Source organism: Poecile atricapillus (genome assembly GCF_030490865.1).
Source record: "Poecile atricapillus isolate bPoeAtr1 chromosome 35 unlocalized genomic scaffold, bPoeAtr1.hap1 SUPER_35_unloc_1, whole genome shotgun sequence".
In the NCBI taxonomy this organism is placed as follows: Eukaryota; Metazoa; Chordata; class Aves; order Passeriformes; family Paridae; genus Poecile; species Poecile atricapillus.
Genome location: NW_026708988.1, coordinates 128,712 through 145,374, shown reverse-complemented (window position 1 = coordinate 145,374; position 16,663 = coordinate 128,712). Strand labels below are relative to the sequence as shown.

At 60.0% G+C, this 16,663-nt stretch overlaps 2 protein-coding genes across 2 annotated transcripts in view; both read right to left on the bottom strand.

Moving 5' to 3' along the window:
- Window positions 1-2,348: 2,348 nt before the first annotated feature.
- Window positions 2,349-10,462, bottom strand: PYM1 (PYM homolog 1, exon junction complex associated factor). The gene is made up of 3 exons (XM_058828415.1): window positions 10,410-10,462; window positions 8,240-8,333; window positions 2,349-3,025 (listed from the first exon to the last, which is right to left on the bottom strand). Exons 1-3 carry the CDS (start codon window positions 10,438-10,440, stop codon window positions 2,449-2,451), a joined length of 702 nt encoding a protein of 233 aa, XP_058684398.1. The 5' UTR covers window positions 10,441-10,462; the 3' UTR covers window positions 2,349-2,448.
- Window positions 10,463-13,010: 2,548 nt separating this feature from the next.
- Window positions 13,011-16,663, bottom strand: part of PMEL (premelanosome protein) — a 9,087-nt gene continuing 5,434 nt past the window's right edge. The window contains exons 4-7 of the mRNA XM_058828407.1: window positions 16,075-16,157; window positions 14,677-14,879; window positions 13,860-13,947; window positions 13,011-13,310 (exon numbers count right to left, since the gene is read on the bottom strand). Of these exons, the coding sequence (XP_058684390.1) occupies window positions 13,151-13,310; window positions 13,860-13,947; window positions 14,677-14,879; window positions 16,075-16,157 (534 nt within the window). The 3' untranslated portion in view covers window positions 13,011-13,150. The remainder of the gene's footprint in view (window positions 13,311-13,859; window positions 13,948-14,676; window positions 14,880-16,074; window positions 16,158-16,663) is intronic.

Below are 16,663 nucleotides of genomic sequence, written 5' to 3'. Positions count from 1 at the left end.
TGCTCCCAGTGACGCTCCCAGTGCTCCCAGTGCCCCCCCAGTGCTCCCAGTGCCCTCCCAGTGATCCCAGTTCCCCCTCCCAGTGCTCCCAGTGCCCTCTCAGTGCCAGCCCAGTGCCCTCCCAGTGCTCCCCCAGTGCTCCCAGTGACACTCCCAGTGCTCCCAGTGCCCTCCCAGTGCCCTCCCAGTGCTCCCAGTGCCCTCTCAGTGCCAGCCCAGTGCCCCCCAGTGCTCCCAGCGCTCCCAGTGCCTCCAGTGCCCTCCCAGTGCCAGCCCAGTGCCCTCACAGCGCCCTCCCAGTGCTCCCAGTGCCTCTCCCAGTGCTGCTCCCAGTGCTCCCAGTGCCCTCCCAGTGCTCCCAGTGCTGCTCCCAGTGCCCTCCCAGTGACACTTCCAGTGCTCCCAGTGCCTCTCCCAGTGCTGCTCCCAGTGCTCCCAGTGCCCTCCCAGTGCTGCTCCCAGTGCCCCCCCAGTGCTCCCAGTGCCCTCCCAGTGCTGCTCCCAGTGCTCCCAGTGCCCTCCCAATGCCCCCAGTGCCGCTCCCAGCGCCCTCCCAGTGCTCCCAGTGCCTCTCCCAGTGCTCCCAGTGACGCTCCCAGTGCTCCCAGTGCTCCCAGTGCCCTCCCAGTGCTGCTCCCAGCGCCCTCCCAGTGCTCCCAGTTTGGGGTCTCCGAGCCCCCCAAACCCCCCCAGGACCCCCAAATTCCCCCCTGGGGGGGTCTCCCAACAATCCCGACCCCCCCTGTTGGGTCACTGCTCTTTTATTCCTCCACCGGTTTTAAAAATTAAAATTAAAATTAAAATTAAAATTGAAATTTAAATTAAAATTAAAATTTAAATTAGAATTAAAATTAAAATTAAAAATTAAATTTAAATTTAAATTTAAATTAGAGTTTAAATTTAAATTAAAATTGAAATTTTAATTTCAATTTCAGTTTTAATTTTAAATTTTAATTTCAATTTCAATTTTAACTTTAAATTTTAGTTCTAATTTCAATTTTAATTTTAAATTCTAATTTTAATTTTAATTTTAGTTTTAATTTTAATTTCAATTTTAAATTTTAATTTTAATTCTAATTTAAATTTCAATTTCAATTTTAAATTTTAATTTCAATTTTAATTTCAATTTCAATTTTAAATTTTAATTTCAATTTTAAATTTTAATTTTAATTTTAATTTCAATTTTAAATTTTAATTTTAATTTTAATTTCAATTAAAAAAAAAAGACAAATGGAGAAAAATTGGGGTAGGGGGGCTTCAACAGCGAGAGGGGAGGGGGACACAGGGGGGAGGGAGGGGGGGCACGGCCCCTTTTTGTTTATTTTTTTAAGCCCCCTCCCCTTTTTTAAATCCCATTAAAAACCGGGAGCGACCTCGGAATCAAAAAATAAAAAGAAAAAAAAATCAAAGAAGGAAAAAAAAAAAATTAAAAATTTAATTTTGAAAGGAAAAAAAATCAGAAGAAAGAAATTAGAAATGAAATGAGTGAAATAAAATGGGAGGAAAATGGAAAATAAAGGGATAAAAAGAAATGAAATGAAAGGAATGAAGAATTAAAATTAAAATATTAAATTAACCCCCAAAAGAAAGAAAAAAAAGAAATTAAAAGAAAAGAAGTGGAAAAGAAAAGAGAAATAATAAATGAAAAATCAATAAAATCAAATAAATGAAAAAATGGATAAAACCAAATAAAATAAAGCAAAGAAATCGATAAAATCAAAGAAAATAAACCAAAAAAAAATCAATAAAATCAAATAAATGAAAAAATCGATAAAATCAAAGAAAATAAACCAAAAAAAATCAATGAAATCAAATAAATGAAAAAATGGATAAAATCAAAGAAAATAAACCAAAAAAAAATCAATAAAATCAAATAAATGAAAAAATGGATAAAATCAAAGAAAATAAACCAAAAAGAGTCAATAAAACCAAAGAAAATAAACAAAAAAAATGATTAAAAAAATTTGCTAAAATGAAATTAAAAACCAAAAAAAAAAAAACCAATAAAACCAAATAAAACAGAGCAAAGAAATTGATAAAATCAAACAAAATAAACAAACAAAAAAATCAATAAAATCAAATAAATGAAAAAAAAAACGGTAAAATCAAACAAAATAAACCAAAACAAAAATCAATAAAATCAAATAAAACAAACAAAAAAATCAAGAAACAAAACCAAACATTAAAACTGAAAAAAAATCTTTAAAAATCCGCCAAAAAATAAAAAAAAATCCAAAAAAAACACCAAAAAAATAAAAAAAATATCCCAAAAAATCCCAAAAAAATCCCCAAAAATCCCCAAAAAAATCCCCAAAAAATCCCCAAAAAATCCCAAAAAATCCCAAAAAAATCCCAAAAAAATCCCCAAAAAATCCCCAAAAAATCCCCAAAAAAATCCCCCAAAAATAAAATAAAACCAACACCCCCCCCCCCCTTTTTTGCTCCAAATTACGAGTCCAGCTCCAACCCCCTGAGTTCCTCCTCCAGCGCTTTCCTCCTTCCCAACTTTTCCAGCTGCTCCTTGGTGGGCTGGGGGATCCCCCCTCCCTCCATCCTCTGCCTCAGCTCCTCCACCTGCCTCAGCTTCTTCCTCAGGCTCTTGATCCTCCGGTTCCTCTCGTTATTCCTCTCCTCGTTATTCCCGGGATTATCTCCGGCGTTTTCCAAGCTTTTTTCACCTCCTTTATCCCCGGTTGTTGTTGTTGTTGTTGCTGTCCCACCTCCTGCTGTGTTGTCACCTCCTCCTCTGTCACCTCCTCCTCCTCCTCCTCCTCCTCCTCCCAAAGTGATTTTTTCCAGGGCTGAGCTCAGTCCGTCGCCGCCGCCGCCGTCGTTTTCCCGATCTTTCTCCTGCTGCTGTTTCCTCTTCTCTTTGCGTTTCAGGTTCCTGCGGGCGGTTTTGGAGAGCCCCGGCGAGGGCTCGCTGGCCTCGGGCCGGCCCGATGAGGAAGGGTTGGGCTCTGGGTTTAAGCCTGGGGGCAGTTCGGGTTTGCTCCGGAAGAATTTCACGTATTTGTTCTCGTAGCTGGGGTTGGAGAGTGGAAAATAAAGGGTTAAGAGGTTCTGGAGGGGTTTGGAGGGGACAGGAGGGGACAGGAGGGGTCTGGGGAGGTCCTGAAGGAGTTTGGAGAGGTCCTGGAGGGGTTTAGAGAGGTCCTGGAGAGGACAGGAGGGGTCTGATGAGGTCCTGGAAGGGACAGGAGGGGACAGGAGGGGTCTGATGAGGTCCTGGAGGGGACAGGAGGGGACAGGAGGGGACAGGAGGGGTCTGATGAGGTCCTGGAAGGGACAGGAGGGGACAGGAGGGGACAGGAGGGCTCTGGGGAGGTTTTGGAGAGCCCCAGGGAAGGCTCGCTGGCCTCGGGCCGGCCCGATGAGGAAGGGTTGGGCTCTGGGTTTAAGCCTGGGGGCAGTTCGGGTTTGCTCCGGAAGAATTTCACGTATTTGTTCTCGTAGCTGGGGTTAGAGAGTGGGAAAAAATGAGTTAAGAGGTCCTGGAGGGGTTTGGAGAGGTTTGGAGGGGACAGGAGGGGACAGGAGGGGACAGGAGGGACAGGAGAGGTTTGGGGAGGTCCTGGAGGGGTTTGGAGGGGTCAGAAATGGACAGGAAGGGTTTGGAGAGGTCCTGGAGGGGACAGGAAGGGTCTGGGGAGATCCTGGAAGGGACAGGAGGGGACAGGAGGGGTCTGATGAGGTCCTGGAAGGGACAGGAGGGGACAGGAGGGGTCTGATGAGGTCCTGGAAGGGTCTCAGTGGGGACAGGAGGGGACAGGAGGGCTCTGATGAGGTCCTGGAAGGGACAGGAGGGGACAGGAGGGGTCTGATGAGGTCCTGGAAGGGACAGGAAGGGACAGGAGGGGACAGGAGGGCTCTGGGGAGGTTTTGGAGAGCCCCAGGGAAGGCTCGCTGGCCTCGGGCCGGCCCGATGAGGAAGGGTTGGGCTCTGGGTTTAAGCCTGGGGGCAGTTCGGGTTTGCTCCGGAAGAATTTCACGTATTTGTTCTCGTAGCTGGGGTTAGAGAGTGGAAAAGAAAGGGTTAAGAGGTTCTGGAGGGGTTTGGAGGGGACAGGAGGGGACAGAAAGGGACAGAAAGGGACAGGAGGGGACAGGAGAGGTTTGGGGAGGTCCTGGAGGAGTTTGGAGAGGTCCTGGAGGGGACAGAAGGGGTCTGGGGAGATCCTGGAGGGGACAGGAGGGGACAGGAGGGGACAGGAGGTGTTTGGAGAAGCCCTGGAGGGGTTTGGGAAGGTCCTGGAGGGGTCTGGAAAGGTCCTGGAGGGGTCTCAGTGGGGACAGGAGGGGACAGGAGGGGTCTGATGAGGTCCTGGAAGGGACAGGAGGGGACAGGAGGGGACAGGAGGGCTCTGGGGAGGTCCTGGAGGGGTCCTGGAGGGGACAGGAGGGGACAGGAGGGGACAGGAGGGGACAGGAGGGGACAGGAGGGCTCTGATGAGGTCCTGGAAGGGACAGGAGGGGACAGGAGGGGACAGGAGGGGACAGGAGGGGTCTGATGAGGTCCTGGAAGGGACAGGAGGGGACAGGAGGGCTCTGGGGAGGTTTTGGAGAGCCCCAGGGAAGGCTCGCTGGCCTCGGGCCGGCCCGATGAGGAAGGGTTGGGCTCTGGGTTTAAGCCTGGGGGCAGTTCGGGTTTGCTCCGGAAGAATTTCACGTATTTGTTCTCGTAGCTGGGGTTAGAGAGTGGGAAAGAAAGGGTTAAGAGGTTCTGGAGGGGTTTGGAGGGGACAGGAGGGGACAGGAAGGGTCTGGGGGGGTCCTGGAGGGGTTTAGAGAGGTCCTGGAGGGGACAGAAGGGGACAGGAGGGGTTTGGAGAAGCCCTGGAGGGGTTTGGGAAGGTCCTGGAGGGGTTTGGGGAGGTCCTGGAGGGGTCTGGAAAGGTCCTGGAGGGGTCTCAGTGGGGACAGGAGGGGACAGGAGGGGTCTGATGAGGTCCTGGAAGGGACAGGAGGGGACAGGAGGGGACAGGAGGGGTTTGGGGTGGTCCTGGAAGGGACAGGAGGGGACAGGAGGGCTCTGGGGAGGTCCTGGAAGGGACAGGAGGGGACAGGAGGGGACAGGAGGGGTCTGGGGAGGTCCTGGAGGGGTCTCAGTGGGGACAGGAGGGGACAGGAGGGGACAGGAGGGGTCTGATGGGGTCCTGGAAGGGACAGGAGGGGACAGGAGAGGTCTGGGGAGGTCCTGGAAGGGACAGGAGGGGACAGGAGGGCTCTGATGAGGTCCTGGAAGGGACAGGAGGGGACAGGAGGGGACAGGAGGGGTCTGATGAGGTCCTGGAAGGGACAGGAGGGGACAGGAGGGGACAGGAGGGCTCTGGGGAGGTTTTGGAGAGCCCCAGGGAAGGCTCGCTGGCCTCGGGCCGGCCCGATGAGGAAGGGTTGGGCTCTGGGTTTAAGCCTGGGGGCAGTTCGGGTTTGCTCCGGAAGAATTTCACGTATTTGTTCTCGTAGCTGGGGTTGGAGAGTGGGAAAGAAAGGGTTAATGGGGTTTGGGGTGGTTCTGGAGGGGTTTGGGGAGGTTCTGGAGGGGTTTGGAGGGGACAGGAGGGGACAGGAGGAGTTTGGGGAGGTCCTGGAGGGGTTTGGGAAGGTCCTGGAAGGGACAGGACGGGTTTGGAGAGGTCTCAGTGGGGACAGGACGGGACAGAAGGGCTCTGGGGAGGTCCTGGAGGGGTCTCAGTGGGGACAGGAGGGGACAGGAGAGGTTTGGGGAGGTCCTGGAAGGGTCTCAGTGGGGACAGGAGGGGTCTGGGGAGGTCCTGGAGGGGTTTGGGGAGGTCCTGGAGGGGACAGGAGGGGACAGGAGGGGTTTGGGAGGGACAGGAGGGGTTTGGGGAGGTCCTGGAGGGGTCTCAGTGGGGACAGGAGGGGTCTGATGAGGTCCTGGAAGGGACAGGAGGGGACAGGAGGGGACAGGAGGGGTCTGATGAGGTCCTGGAAGGGTCTCAGTGGGGACAGGAGGGGACAGGAGGGCTCTGATGAGGTCCTGGAAGGGACAGGAGGGGACAGGAGGGGTCTGATGAGGTCCTGGAAGGGACAGGAGAGGACAGGAGGGGACAGGAGGGCTCTGGGGAGGTTTTGGAGAGCCCCAGGGAAGGCTCGCTGGCCTCGGGCCGGCCCGATGAGGAAGGGTTGGGCTCTGGGTTTAAGCCTGGGGGCAGTTCGGGTTTGCTCCGGAAGAATTTCACGTATTTGTTCTCGTAGCTGGGGTCAGAGAGAGGAAAAATGGGAAAAAAAATGGGTTAAGAGTGTTTGGGGAGGTTCTGGAAAGGTTTGGAGGGGACAGGAGAGGTCTCAGTGGGGATAGGAGGGGACAGGAGGGGACAGGAGGGGTTTGAGGAGGTCCTGGAGGGGTCTGGGAAGGTCCTGGAGGGGTCTCAGTGGGGACAGGAGGGGACAGGAGGGGTCTGATGAGGTCCTGGAAGGGACAGGAGGGGACAGGAGGGGTCTGATGAGGTCCTGGAAGGGACAGGAGGGCTCTGGGGAGGTCCTGGAAGGGACAGGAGGGGACAGGAGGGGACAGGAGGGGTCTGATGAGGTCCTGGAAGGGACAGGAGGGGACAGGAGGGGTCTGATGAGGTCCTGGAAGGGACAGGAGGGGACAGGAGGGGACAGGAGGGCTCTGGGGCGGTTTTGGAGAGCCCCAGGGAAGGCTCGCTGGCCTCGGGCCGGCCCGATGAGGAAGGGTTGGGCTCTGGGTTTAAGCCTGGGGGCAGTTCGGGTTTGCTCCGGAAGAATTTCACGTATTTGTTCTCGTAGCTGGGGTTGGAGAGTGGGAAATAAAGGGTTAAGAGGTTCTGGAGGGGTTTGGAGGGGACAGGAGGGGACAGGAGGGGTCTGGGGAGGTCCTGAAGGAGTTTGGAGAGGTCCTGGAGGGGTTTAGAGAGGTCCTGGAGGGGTTTGGAGGGGACAGGATGGGACAGAAGGGGTCTGGGGAGATCCTGGAGGGGACAGGAGGGGTTTGGAGAAGCCCTGGAGGGGTTTGGGAAGGTCCTGGAGGGGTCTGGAAAGGTCCTGGAGGGGTCTCAGTGGGGACAGGAGGGGACAGGAGGGGTCTGGAGCAGGTCCTGGAAGGGACAGGAGGGGACAAGAGGGGTCTGATGAGGTCCTGGAAGGGACAGGAGGGGACAGGAGGGGTCTGATGAGGTCCTGGAAGGGACAGGAGGGGACAGGAGGGGACAGGAGGGCTCTGGGGAGGTCCTGGAAGGGACAGGAGGGGACAGGAGGGGACAGGAGGGCTCTGGGGAGGTTTTGGAGAGCCCCAGGGAAGGCTCGCTGGCCTCGGGCCGGCCCGATGAGGAAGGGTTGGGCTCTGGGTTTAAGCCTGGGGGCAGTTCGGGTTTGCTCCGGAAGAATTTCACGTATTTGTTCTCGTAGCTGGGGTTGGAGAGCGGGAAATAAAGGGTTAATGGGGTTTGGGGGGGTTCTGGAAAGGTTTGGAGGGGACAGGAGAGGTCTCAGTGGGGATAGGAGGGGACAGGAGGGGTTTGGGGAGGTCCTGGACGGGACAGGAGGGGACAGGAGGGGTCTGATGAGGTCCTGGAAGGGACAGGAGGGGACAGGAGGGTTCTGGGGAGGTCCTGGAGGGGACAGGAGGGGACAGGAGGGGTCTGATGAGGTCCTGGAAGGGACAGGAGGGGACAGGAGGGGACAGGAGGGGACAGGAGGGCTCTGGGGAGGTCCTGGAAGGGACAGGAGGGGACAGGAGGGGTTTGGAGAAGCCCTGGAGGGGTTTGGGGAGGTCCTGGAGGGGTCTGGAAAGGTCCTGGAGGGGTCTCAGTGGGGACAGGAGGGGACAGGAGGAGTCTGATGAGGTCCTGGAAGGGACAGGAGGGGACAGGAGGGCTCTGGGGAGGTCCTGGAGGGGTCTCAGTGGGGACAGGAGGGGACAGGAGGGGACAGGAGGGGTTTGGAGAGGTCCTGGATGTGTTTGGTGAGGTCCTGGAGGGGTCTCAGGAAGGACAGGAGGGGTTTGGAAGGGTTTGGGGAGGTCCTGAAGTGGTTTGGAGGGGACAGGAGGGGACAGAAGGGGACAGGAGGGGTTTGGAGAAGCCCTGGAGGGGTTTGGGGAAGTCCTGGAGGGGACAGGAGTCTGGAGCAGGTCCTGGAAGGGACAGGAGGGCTCTGGGAGGGTCTGGGGGACCCAGGGAGGAGGCAGGGACAGCCCTGGGTGGGACCCGACCCCTCCCCAGGCCCCAGGGACCCCCCAGAGCCCCCCACTCACACGGGCACCTCCTCCTGGGGCACGTAGCCCTCCTTGACACGGCGCTGCTTCCGCCAGGTCCCGTCAGGACGCTGCGTGGACGGGATGTACCTGCCTGGGGGGACACGGGGGGACACCATGGGGACACCACGGGGACATGGGGACACCCTGGGGACACCACGGGGTCATGGGGACACCCTGGGGACACCTGGGACACCACGGGGACATGGGGACACCCTGGGGACACCTGGGACACCCCCTGACACCATGGGGATACCCTGGGGACACCACGGGGACACCATTGGGACACCCCCTGACACCATGGGGACACCATGGGGACATGGGGACACCATGGGGACATGGGGACACCCTGGGGACACCTGGGACACCATGGGGATACCATGGGGACACCATGGGGACATGGGGACACCCTGGGGACACCTGGGACACCCCCTGACACCCTGGGGACACCTGGGACACCATGGGGACACCTGGGACACCATGGGGACATGGGGACACCATGGGGACACCTGGGACACCATGGGGACATGGGGATACCCTGGGGACACCACGGGGACATGGGGACATGGGGACACCCTGGGACACCATGGGGACACCCTGGGACACCATGGGGACATGGGGACACCATGGGGACACCCTGGCGACACCCCCTGACACCGGGGGGACACCACAGGGACACCCCCTAACACTGGGGGACACCCTGGGGACACCCCCTGACACTGGGGGACACCCTGGGGACACCACGGGGACACCCTGGGGACACCCCCTGACACCGGGGGACACCCTGGGGACATCCCCAGAGCCACCCATGGACACCTTGGGGACACCTGGGACACCCTGGGGACATGAGGACACCATGAGGACACCCTGAGGACACCCTGGGGACACCCCCTGACACTGGGGGGACACCATGGGGACCCCAAACCCCCCTCAGACCCTTCCCGACCCCGAGACCCCCCCCGGGGGTCCCCAAATCCCCCTCTCAGAGACCCCCAAAACCCCTCACGGGGACCCCAAAATCTTCATGGGGACCCCAAACCCCTCACGGGGACCCCAAAACCTTCACGAGAACCTCCAGGACCCCTCCCCAAAATCACTGGAACCCCCCCAAACCCCCCTCAGACCCTTCCCGACCCTGAAACCCCCCCGGGGGTCCCCAAATCCCCCCCCTCAGGGACCCCCAAACCCCTCACGGGGACCCCCAAACCCTCACGGGGACCTCCAGGACCCGTCCCCAAAATCCTTGGACCCCCCAGACCCCTCACAGGGGTCCCGCTCCCCTCAGACCCTTCCTGACCCCCCAGACGCCCCCGGGGTCCCCAAATCCCCCCCTCAGAGACCCCCAAACCCCTCACGGGGAGCTCCAGGACCCCCCCTCAAACTCCCCTCCCCCGAGACCCCTCACGGGGGTCCCGTCCCCCCTCAAACCCCCTCAGACCCTTTCTGACCCCGAGACCCCCCCGGGGGTCCCCAAATCCCCCCCTCAGGGACCCCCAAACCCCTCACGGGGACCCCAAAACCCTCACGAGGAACCCAAAATCTTCACGGGGAGCTCCAGGACCCCTCCCCAAAATCCTCGGACCCCGCTCAGACCCTTCCTGACCCCGAGACCCCCCCAGGGGTCCCCAATTCCCCCCTCAGGGACCCCAAAACCCTCACGGGGAGCTCCAGGACCCCTCCCCAAAATCCTCGGACCCCCCCAGACCCCTCACGGGGGTCCCGTCCCCCCTCAGACCCTTCCTGACCCCCCAGACCCCCCCGGGGGTCCCCAAATCCCCCTCTCAGGGACCCCAAAACCCTCACGAGGAACTCAAAATCTTCACGGGGAGCTCCAGGACCCCTCCCCAAAATCCTCGGACCCTCCCCAGACCCTTCCTGACCCCGAGACCCCCACGGGGGTCCCCAAATCCCCCCCTCAGGGACCCCCAAACCCCTCAGGGTGAGCTCCAGGACCCCCCCTCAAACTCCCCTCCCCCCCCTCCCCTCACAAACCCCGCCCCCCCCCGGGCCCCTCACGGGGGTCCCGCCCCCCCCCTCAAACCCCCCCTTGGGCCCTCCCCGAGCCCGGGACCCCCGCGCGGGTCAGGGGGGGATCCCGGGGGTCTCGGGGGGGGGTCCCGGGGGGGGTCCCGGAGCCCCCCCAAGGCCGCGGGGCCCCCCCCGCGCTCACCGGTCTCGTCCGTCACATAGGGCGTCGCCATCTTTGCGCGCGCGCCGCGGGGCCGCCCCGGAAGTGACGCAAAGACGGCGGCGCTGGGGGGGCGTGGTCAAAACAGGGGGCGTGGCCATGTGCGTGATATGGTAATTAGTGGGCGGGGCTAAACGCGATGACGTTTCTTGTTCTATGCTAATTAGGGGGCGTGATTGATATTGAAATTAATGGGCGTGGCCAAAGGTGAAGATGATATTTCATTCCTACGGCAATTAAGGGGCGTGGTCATTGATTGATATGCAAATTAGCGGGCGTGACCAAAGGATGGAAATGAGATTCATTACGATGGAAATTAAGAGGCGTAATCATTTATCTAAATGAGAGGTGTGGTGGGCGTGGCCATTGGTTGATATGTAAATTAGAGGATGGGGCAAAAATAATGCTGGGACATTTAATTAATATGCAAATAAGGAGGCGTGGCCATTGGTTGACATGTAAATTAGAGGATGGGGCAAAAATAATGCCGGGACATTTAATTAATATGCAAATCAGGAGGCGTGGCCATTGGTTGATATGTAAATTAGAGGGTGGGGCAAAAAGAATGCTGGGACATTTAATTAATATGCAAATCAGGAGGCGTGGCCATTGGTTGATATGTAAATTAGAATGCATGGACAAAAGGAAGGCATGAGCTTTAATTAATATGGAAATTAGGGGGCGTGGCCATTAATTAGAATGAGAATCACATGGTCGAAATTGATGTATGAATATGTATGATATGTAAATTAGGGGGCGTGGCCAAAAGCAATCAGCATCATATTAAAAGGGGCGGGGCCACTGCTTGATATGGAGATTAGAGGTGCATGAGCATAATTAATATGCAAATTAGGCACGTGGTTATTAATCTGTATGATAATTGGGGTGTGGTTATAGAAGGGGTGTGGTCATTGTCAGATATGGAAATTAGAGAGTGTGGTCAAATTATTTTTATTTATATGTAAATGAGGTCATTGATATGTAAATTTGGGGGCGTGGTCTCTGGTTTGGGGCTGCTCCGGCCCCTTGGGACCCCCCCAGATCCCCCAAATCCCACCCAGGAGCCCCCAAAATCCATCCAAAACCCCCCCAGACACCCCAAAATCCCCCAAAACCCCCCCAGACACCCCAAAATCCCCCAAAATCCCCCCAAAACCCCCCCAAACCCCCCCAAAACCCCCCCAAACCTTCCCAAACCCCCCCAGACACCCCAAAATCCCCCAAAACCCCCCCAAAATCCACCCAGACACCCCAAAATCCCCCAAAATCCCCCCAAAATCCCCCAGACACCCCAAAATCCCCCCAAAACCCCCCCAAAACCCCCCAGACACCCCAAAATCCCCCAAAATTCCCCCAAAATCCCCCCAAATCCCCCAAAACCCCCCCAAAAACCCCCCAGACACCCCAAAATCCCCCAAAATCCCCCCAAAATCCCCCCAGACACCCCAAAATCCCCCAAAATCCCCCCAAAATCCCCCAGACACCCCAAAATCCCCCAAAATCCCCCCAGACACCCCAAAATCCCCCAAAATCCCCCAAACCCGCCCCCCAGACCTCCCCAGACACCCCAAAATCCCCCCAAATCCCCCAAAATCCCCCCAAGGACCCCCCCAGACCCCTCAAATCCCCCCAAATCCCCTCCAGACCCCCCAAATCCCCCCAAATCCCCTCCAGACCCCTCTAAATCCCCCAAACTCCCCCCAGGACACCCCCAGACCCCCCAAATTCCCCCCAAGCCCCCCAAAATCCCCCCCAATCCCCTCCAGACCCCCCAAATCCCCCCAACCCCCCCCCAAGATCCCTCTAAATTCCCCAAACTCCCCCCCAAACCCCCCCAGGACCCCCCCAAACCCCCCAGGACCCCCTCAAATCTCCCCAGGACCCCCCAAACCCCTTCCAGGACCCCCCCCAAACCCCCAGGACCCCCCCAAGCCCCCCCAAATCCCCCCAAACCCCCCTTCAGATCCCCCCAAACCCCATTCAGACCCCCCCAAACCCTCCCGGACCCCCCCAGAACCCCCTCAAACCCCCCCAAACCCCTTCAGACCCCCCCAAACCCCCCAGGACCCCCTCAAACCCCCTTCAGACCCCCCCAGGACCCCCCAAACCCCCCAAGACCCCCTCAAACCCCCCCAAACCCCCTCAAACCCCCCCAAACCCCCTTCAGACCCCCCAAACCCCCCAGGATCCCCCCAAACCCCCCCAAATCCCCCCCAAACCCCCCCAGAACCCCCCCAACCCCTCCCAAACCCCCCCCAAACCCCCTTCAAACCCCCCCAGGACCCCCCAGGACCCCCCAAACCCCCCCAGAACCCCCTCAAACCCCCCCCAAACCCCCTTCAGACCCCCCCAGGACCCCCCAAACCCCCCCAAACCCCTTCCAGGACCCCCCCCAAACCCCCCAAATCTCCCCAAACCCCCTTCAGACCCCCCCAAACCCCCGGACCCCCCAAACCCCCCCAAACCCCCTTCAGACCCTCCCAGACCCCCCCAAACTCCCCCCAAACCCCCTTCAGACCCCCCCCAGGACCCCCCAGGACCCCCCAAACCCCCCCAAACCACACAAAGCAGCCGAAGCCTCGGGCACATCTGCGCCTTTATTCCCGTTGTCCCCAAAGCCACCGCGGGTGTCCCCAAGGCCACCGCGGGTGTCCCCAAGGCCTTCCCCAGCTCCGGGGGGGGCTCGGGGCTGGGGTTGGGGGCTGCTTTTGGGTCGGGGGTCCCTAGACCGAGTGTCCCCGGAGGAGGGGGCTGCTCTCGCCGCTCGGGGACCCCCCCAGGGCGCGCTGCAGCAGCCGCCGCACGGTGACACCGGTGACACTTGGGGACAGCCAGCCCCGGGCGGGGGGCGCGGGGGGGGGCAGCGCCGTGTACTTGACTCGTCTGGGGGGGTGGGGGGGACACGGGGTCACCTCTGTCCCATTGGGGTGTCCCCAATGTCCCCAAACACATCGGGGGTGTCCCCAATGTCCCCAAACACAGGGAGAGTGTCCCCAATGTCCCCAAACACATCGGGAGTGTCTCCAATGTCCCCAAACACAGGGAGAGTGTCCCCAATGTCCCAAAACCCCATAGGGAGTGTCCCCGATGTCCCCAAACACAGGGAGAGTGTCCCTAATGTCCCCAACCCCACCGGGGGTGTCCCCAACCCCACAGTGTCACCTCAGCCCCATCGGGAGTGTCCCCAGTGTCCCCTCACCCCTCCCGTGTGTCCCCTCCTGTGTCCCCGCGGTGTCCCCGCTGTCCCCTGACCCCTCCCGCGATGTCCCCGCGGTGTCCCCGCTGTCCCCTGACCCCTCCCGGGGGTATCCTCGGTGTCCCCTGACCCCTCCCGCGATGTCCCCGCGGTGTCCCCGCGGTGTCCCCGCTGTCCCCTGACCCCTCCCGCGGTGTCCCCGCGGTGTCCCCGCGGTGTCCCCGCTGTCCCCTCACCTGTAGGTGAACGCAGCCGTGCCCAGGGCGGCCGCCACCAGCACGAGCCCCACGAACAGCGTGGTCCGGCCGGTGACAGGAGCGGCTCCTGGGGACAGCGACAGCTCAGTGCCACCCCAGGGACCTTGGGGACATCCCCGGGTCCTGTCCCCCCTGTCCCTGTCACCTCCGACACGGCAGGGACAGCTCAGTGCCACCCCAGGGACCTTGGGGACATCCCTGGACCCTGCGCCACCTCCTCTGGGGACAGGAACAGTTCAATCCCCCCCAGGGGACCCTCGGGGACATCCCTGGACCCTGCGCCACCTCCTCTGGGGACAGGAACCACCCAGCCCCACCAGGGGACCCTCGGGGACACCACCCCCATGTCCCTGTCACCTCTGTGCCACCTCCTCTGAGGACAGGAACAACCCAGCCCCACCCAGGGGACCCTCGGGGACACCACCCCCATGTCCCTGTCACCTCTGTGCCACCTCCTCCGAGCCCGGGCCAGCCCAGCCAGCCCCAGGGGACCCTCGGGGACATCCCTGGACCCTGCGTCACCTCCTCCGAGGACAGGGACAGTTCAGTCCCACCCAGAGGACCCTCGGGGACATCCCTGGACTCTGTGCCACCTCCTCTGGGGACAGGAACAGTTCAATCCCACCCAGGGGACCCTCGGGGACACCACCCCCGTGTCCCCTGTCACCTCTGTGCCACCTCCTCCGAGCCAGGGCCAGCCCAGCCCGCCCCAGGGGACCTTTGGGGACACCACCCCCCGTGTCCCTGTCCCCTCCCCCAGCCGGTGTCCCCCCCAGCCCCGGTCCCGGTGTCGCACCTCCCACGGCCACCCGTGTGGTGGCCACCGCCAGCCCGTTGCCGTTGGCCAGGGACACGTTGAGGCAGAAGAGGCCGGAGCGGTTGAAGTCCTGGCGCAGCACGAGCTCGCAGCCCGGCGACGGCGACACCGGCGAGCAGCGCTCCTCCTCGGCCGTGCGACACTCGGGGTCCGCCACCACCGTGCACACCTCCTCGGGCAGCCTGCGGGGACACCGCGCTGCTGTCACCTGTGTCCCCTGCTGTCCCCTGTCTGTGCCTGCTGTCACCGCTGTCCCCTCTGTCCCCTCTCTGTGCCTGCTGTCCCCGCTGTCCCCTCTCTGTCCCCTCTGTCCCCTCCTGTCCCCTCTGTCCCCTCTGTCACCACTGTCCCCTCTCTGTCCCCTCTGTCCCCTCTGACCCCCCTCTGTCCCCTCTGTCCCCTCCTGTCCCCTCTGTCCCCTCCTGTCCCCACTGTCCCCACTGTCCCCTCTCTGACCCCACTGTCCTCTCTGTCCCCGCTGTCCCCTCCTGTCCCCTCTCTGTCCCCTCTCTGTCCCCCGCTGTCCCCTCCTGTCCCCTTCTGTCCCCTCTGTCCCCTCTCTGTCCCCTCTGTCCCCTCTGTCCCCTCTGTCCCCTCCTGTCCCCTCCTGTCCCCACTGTCCCCACTGTCCCCTCTGTCCCCTCTGTCCCCTCTGTCCCCTCTGTCCCCTCTCTGTGCCTGCTGTCACCGCTGTCCCCTCTCTGTGCCTGCTGTCCCCTCTCTGTCCCCTCTGTCCCCTCTGTCCCCTCTCTGTGCCTGCTGTCCCCTCTCTGTGCCCGCTGTCACCGCTGTCCCCTGCTGTCCCCTCTCTGTCCCCTCTCTGTCCCCTCTCTGTCCCCACTGTCCCCTCTCTGTCCCCTCTCTGTGCCTGCTGTCCCCGCTGTCCCCTCTGTCCCCTCTGTCCCCACTGTCCCCTCTCTGTCCCCTCTCTGTGCCTGCTGTCCCCTCTCTGTCCCCTCTGTCCCCGCTGTCCCCTCTCTGTGCCCGCTGTCACCGCTGTCCCCACTGTCCCCTCTCTGTCCCCTCTGTCCCCTCTGCCCCTGCTGTCCCCTCTGTCCCCACTGTCACCGCTGTCCCCTCCTGTCCCCTCTGTCCTCTCTGTCCCCTCTGTCCTCTCTGTCCCCTCTGTCCCCGCTGTCACCGCTGTCCCCTCTCTGTCCCCTCCTGTCCCCACTGTCCCCACTGTCCCCTCTGTCCCCGCTGTCCCCTCCTGTCCCCTCTGTCCCCGCTGTCCCCTCTGTCCCCTCTCTGTCCCCTCCTGTCCCCTCTGTCCCCCGCTGTCCCCGCTGTCCCCTCCTGTCCCCTCTGTCCCCTCTGTCCCCTCCTGTCCCCTCCTGTCCCCTCTCTGTCCCCTCTGTCCCCGCTGTCGCCGCTCACCCGCCCTCGCAGGTCACCGTCAGCTCCACGCTGCTGCCGCTGTCCTCGGGCACCACCTGCACGATGGCCACGCTCTCGATGCCCTCTGGGGGGTCAGGGAGGGGTCAGCGGGGTCGGGAACCCCCGGGACCCCCCTCGGGACCCCCTCAGGACCCCCCGGGACCCCCCAGAACCCCCCAGGACCACCCAGAACCCCCCAGGACCACCCAGAACCCCCTCGGAACCCCCCAGGACCCTCCCTGCACGATGGCCACGCTCTCGATGCCCTCTGGGGGTGTCAGGGAGGGGTCAGCGGGGTCGGGAACCCCCCGGGACCCCCCAGGACCCTCTGGGACCCCCCGGACCCCCCCGGAACCACCCAGAACACCCCAGGACCACCCAGGACCCCCTCGGAACCCCCCAGGACCCTTCCTGCACTATGGCCACGCTCTCGATGCCCTCTGGGGGGTCAGGGAGGGGTCAGCGGGGTCGGGAACCCCCCGGGACCCCCCAGGACCCTCTGGGACCCCCCGGGACCCCCCAGAACCCCCCAGAACCCCCCAGGACCCCGCAGGACCCTCCCTGCACTATGGCCACGCTCTCGATGCCA

Bases quoted from the DNA above. Each gene is read 5' to 3' on its own strand.
- PYM1 (XM_058828415.1), bottom strand. From the start codon at position 10,440: ATGGCGACGCCCTATGTGACGGACGAGACCG. The intron at 8,334-10,409 runs GTGAGCGCGGGG...GTGTCCCCCCAG, and splicing joins CTATGTGACGGACGAGACCG to GCAGGTACATCCCGTCCACG. The intron at 3,026-8,239 runs GTGAGTGGGGGG...CTCCAACCCCAG, and splicing joins CCCCAGGAGGAGGTGCCCGT to CTACGAGAACAAATACGTGA.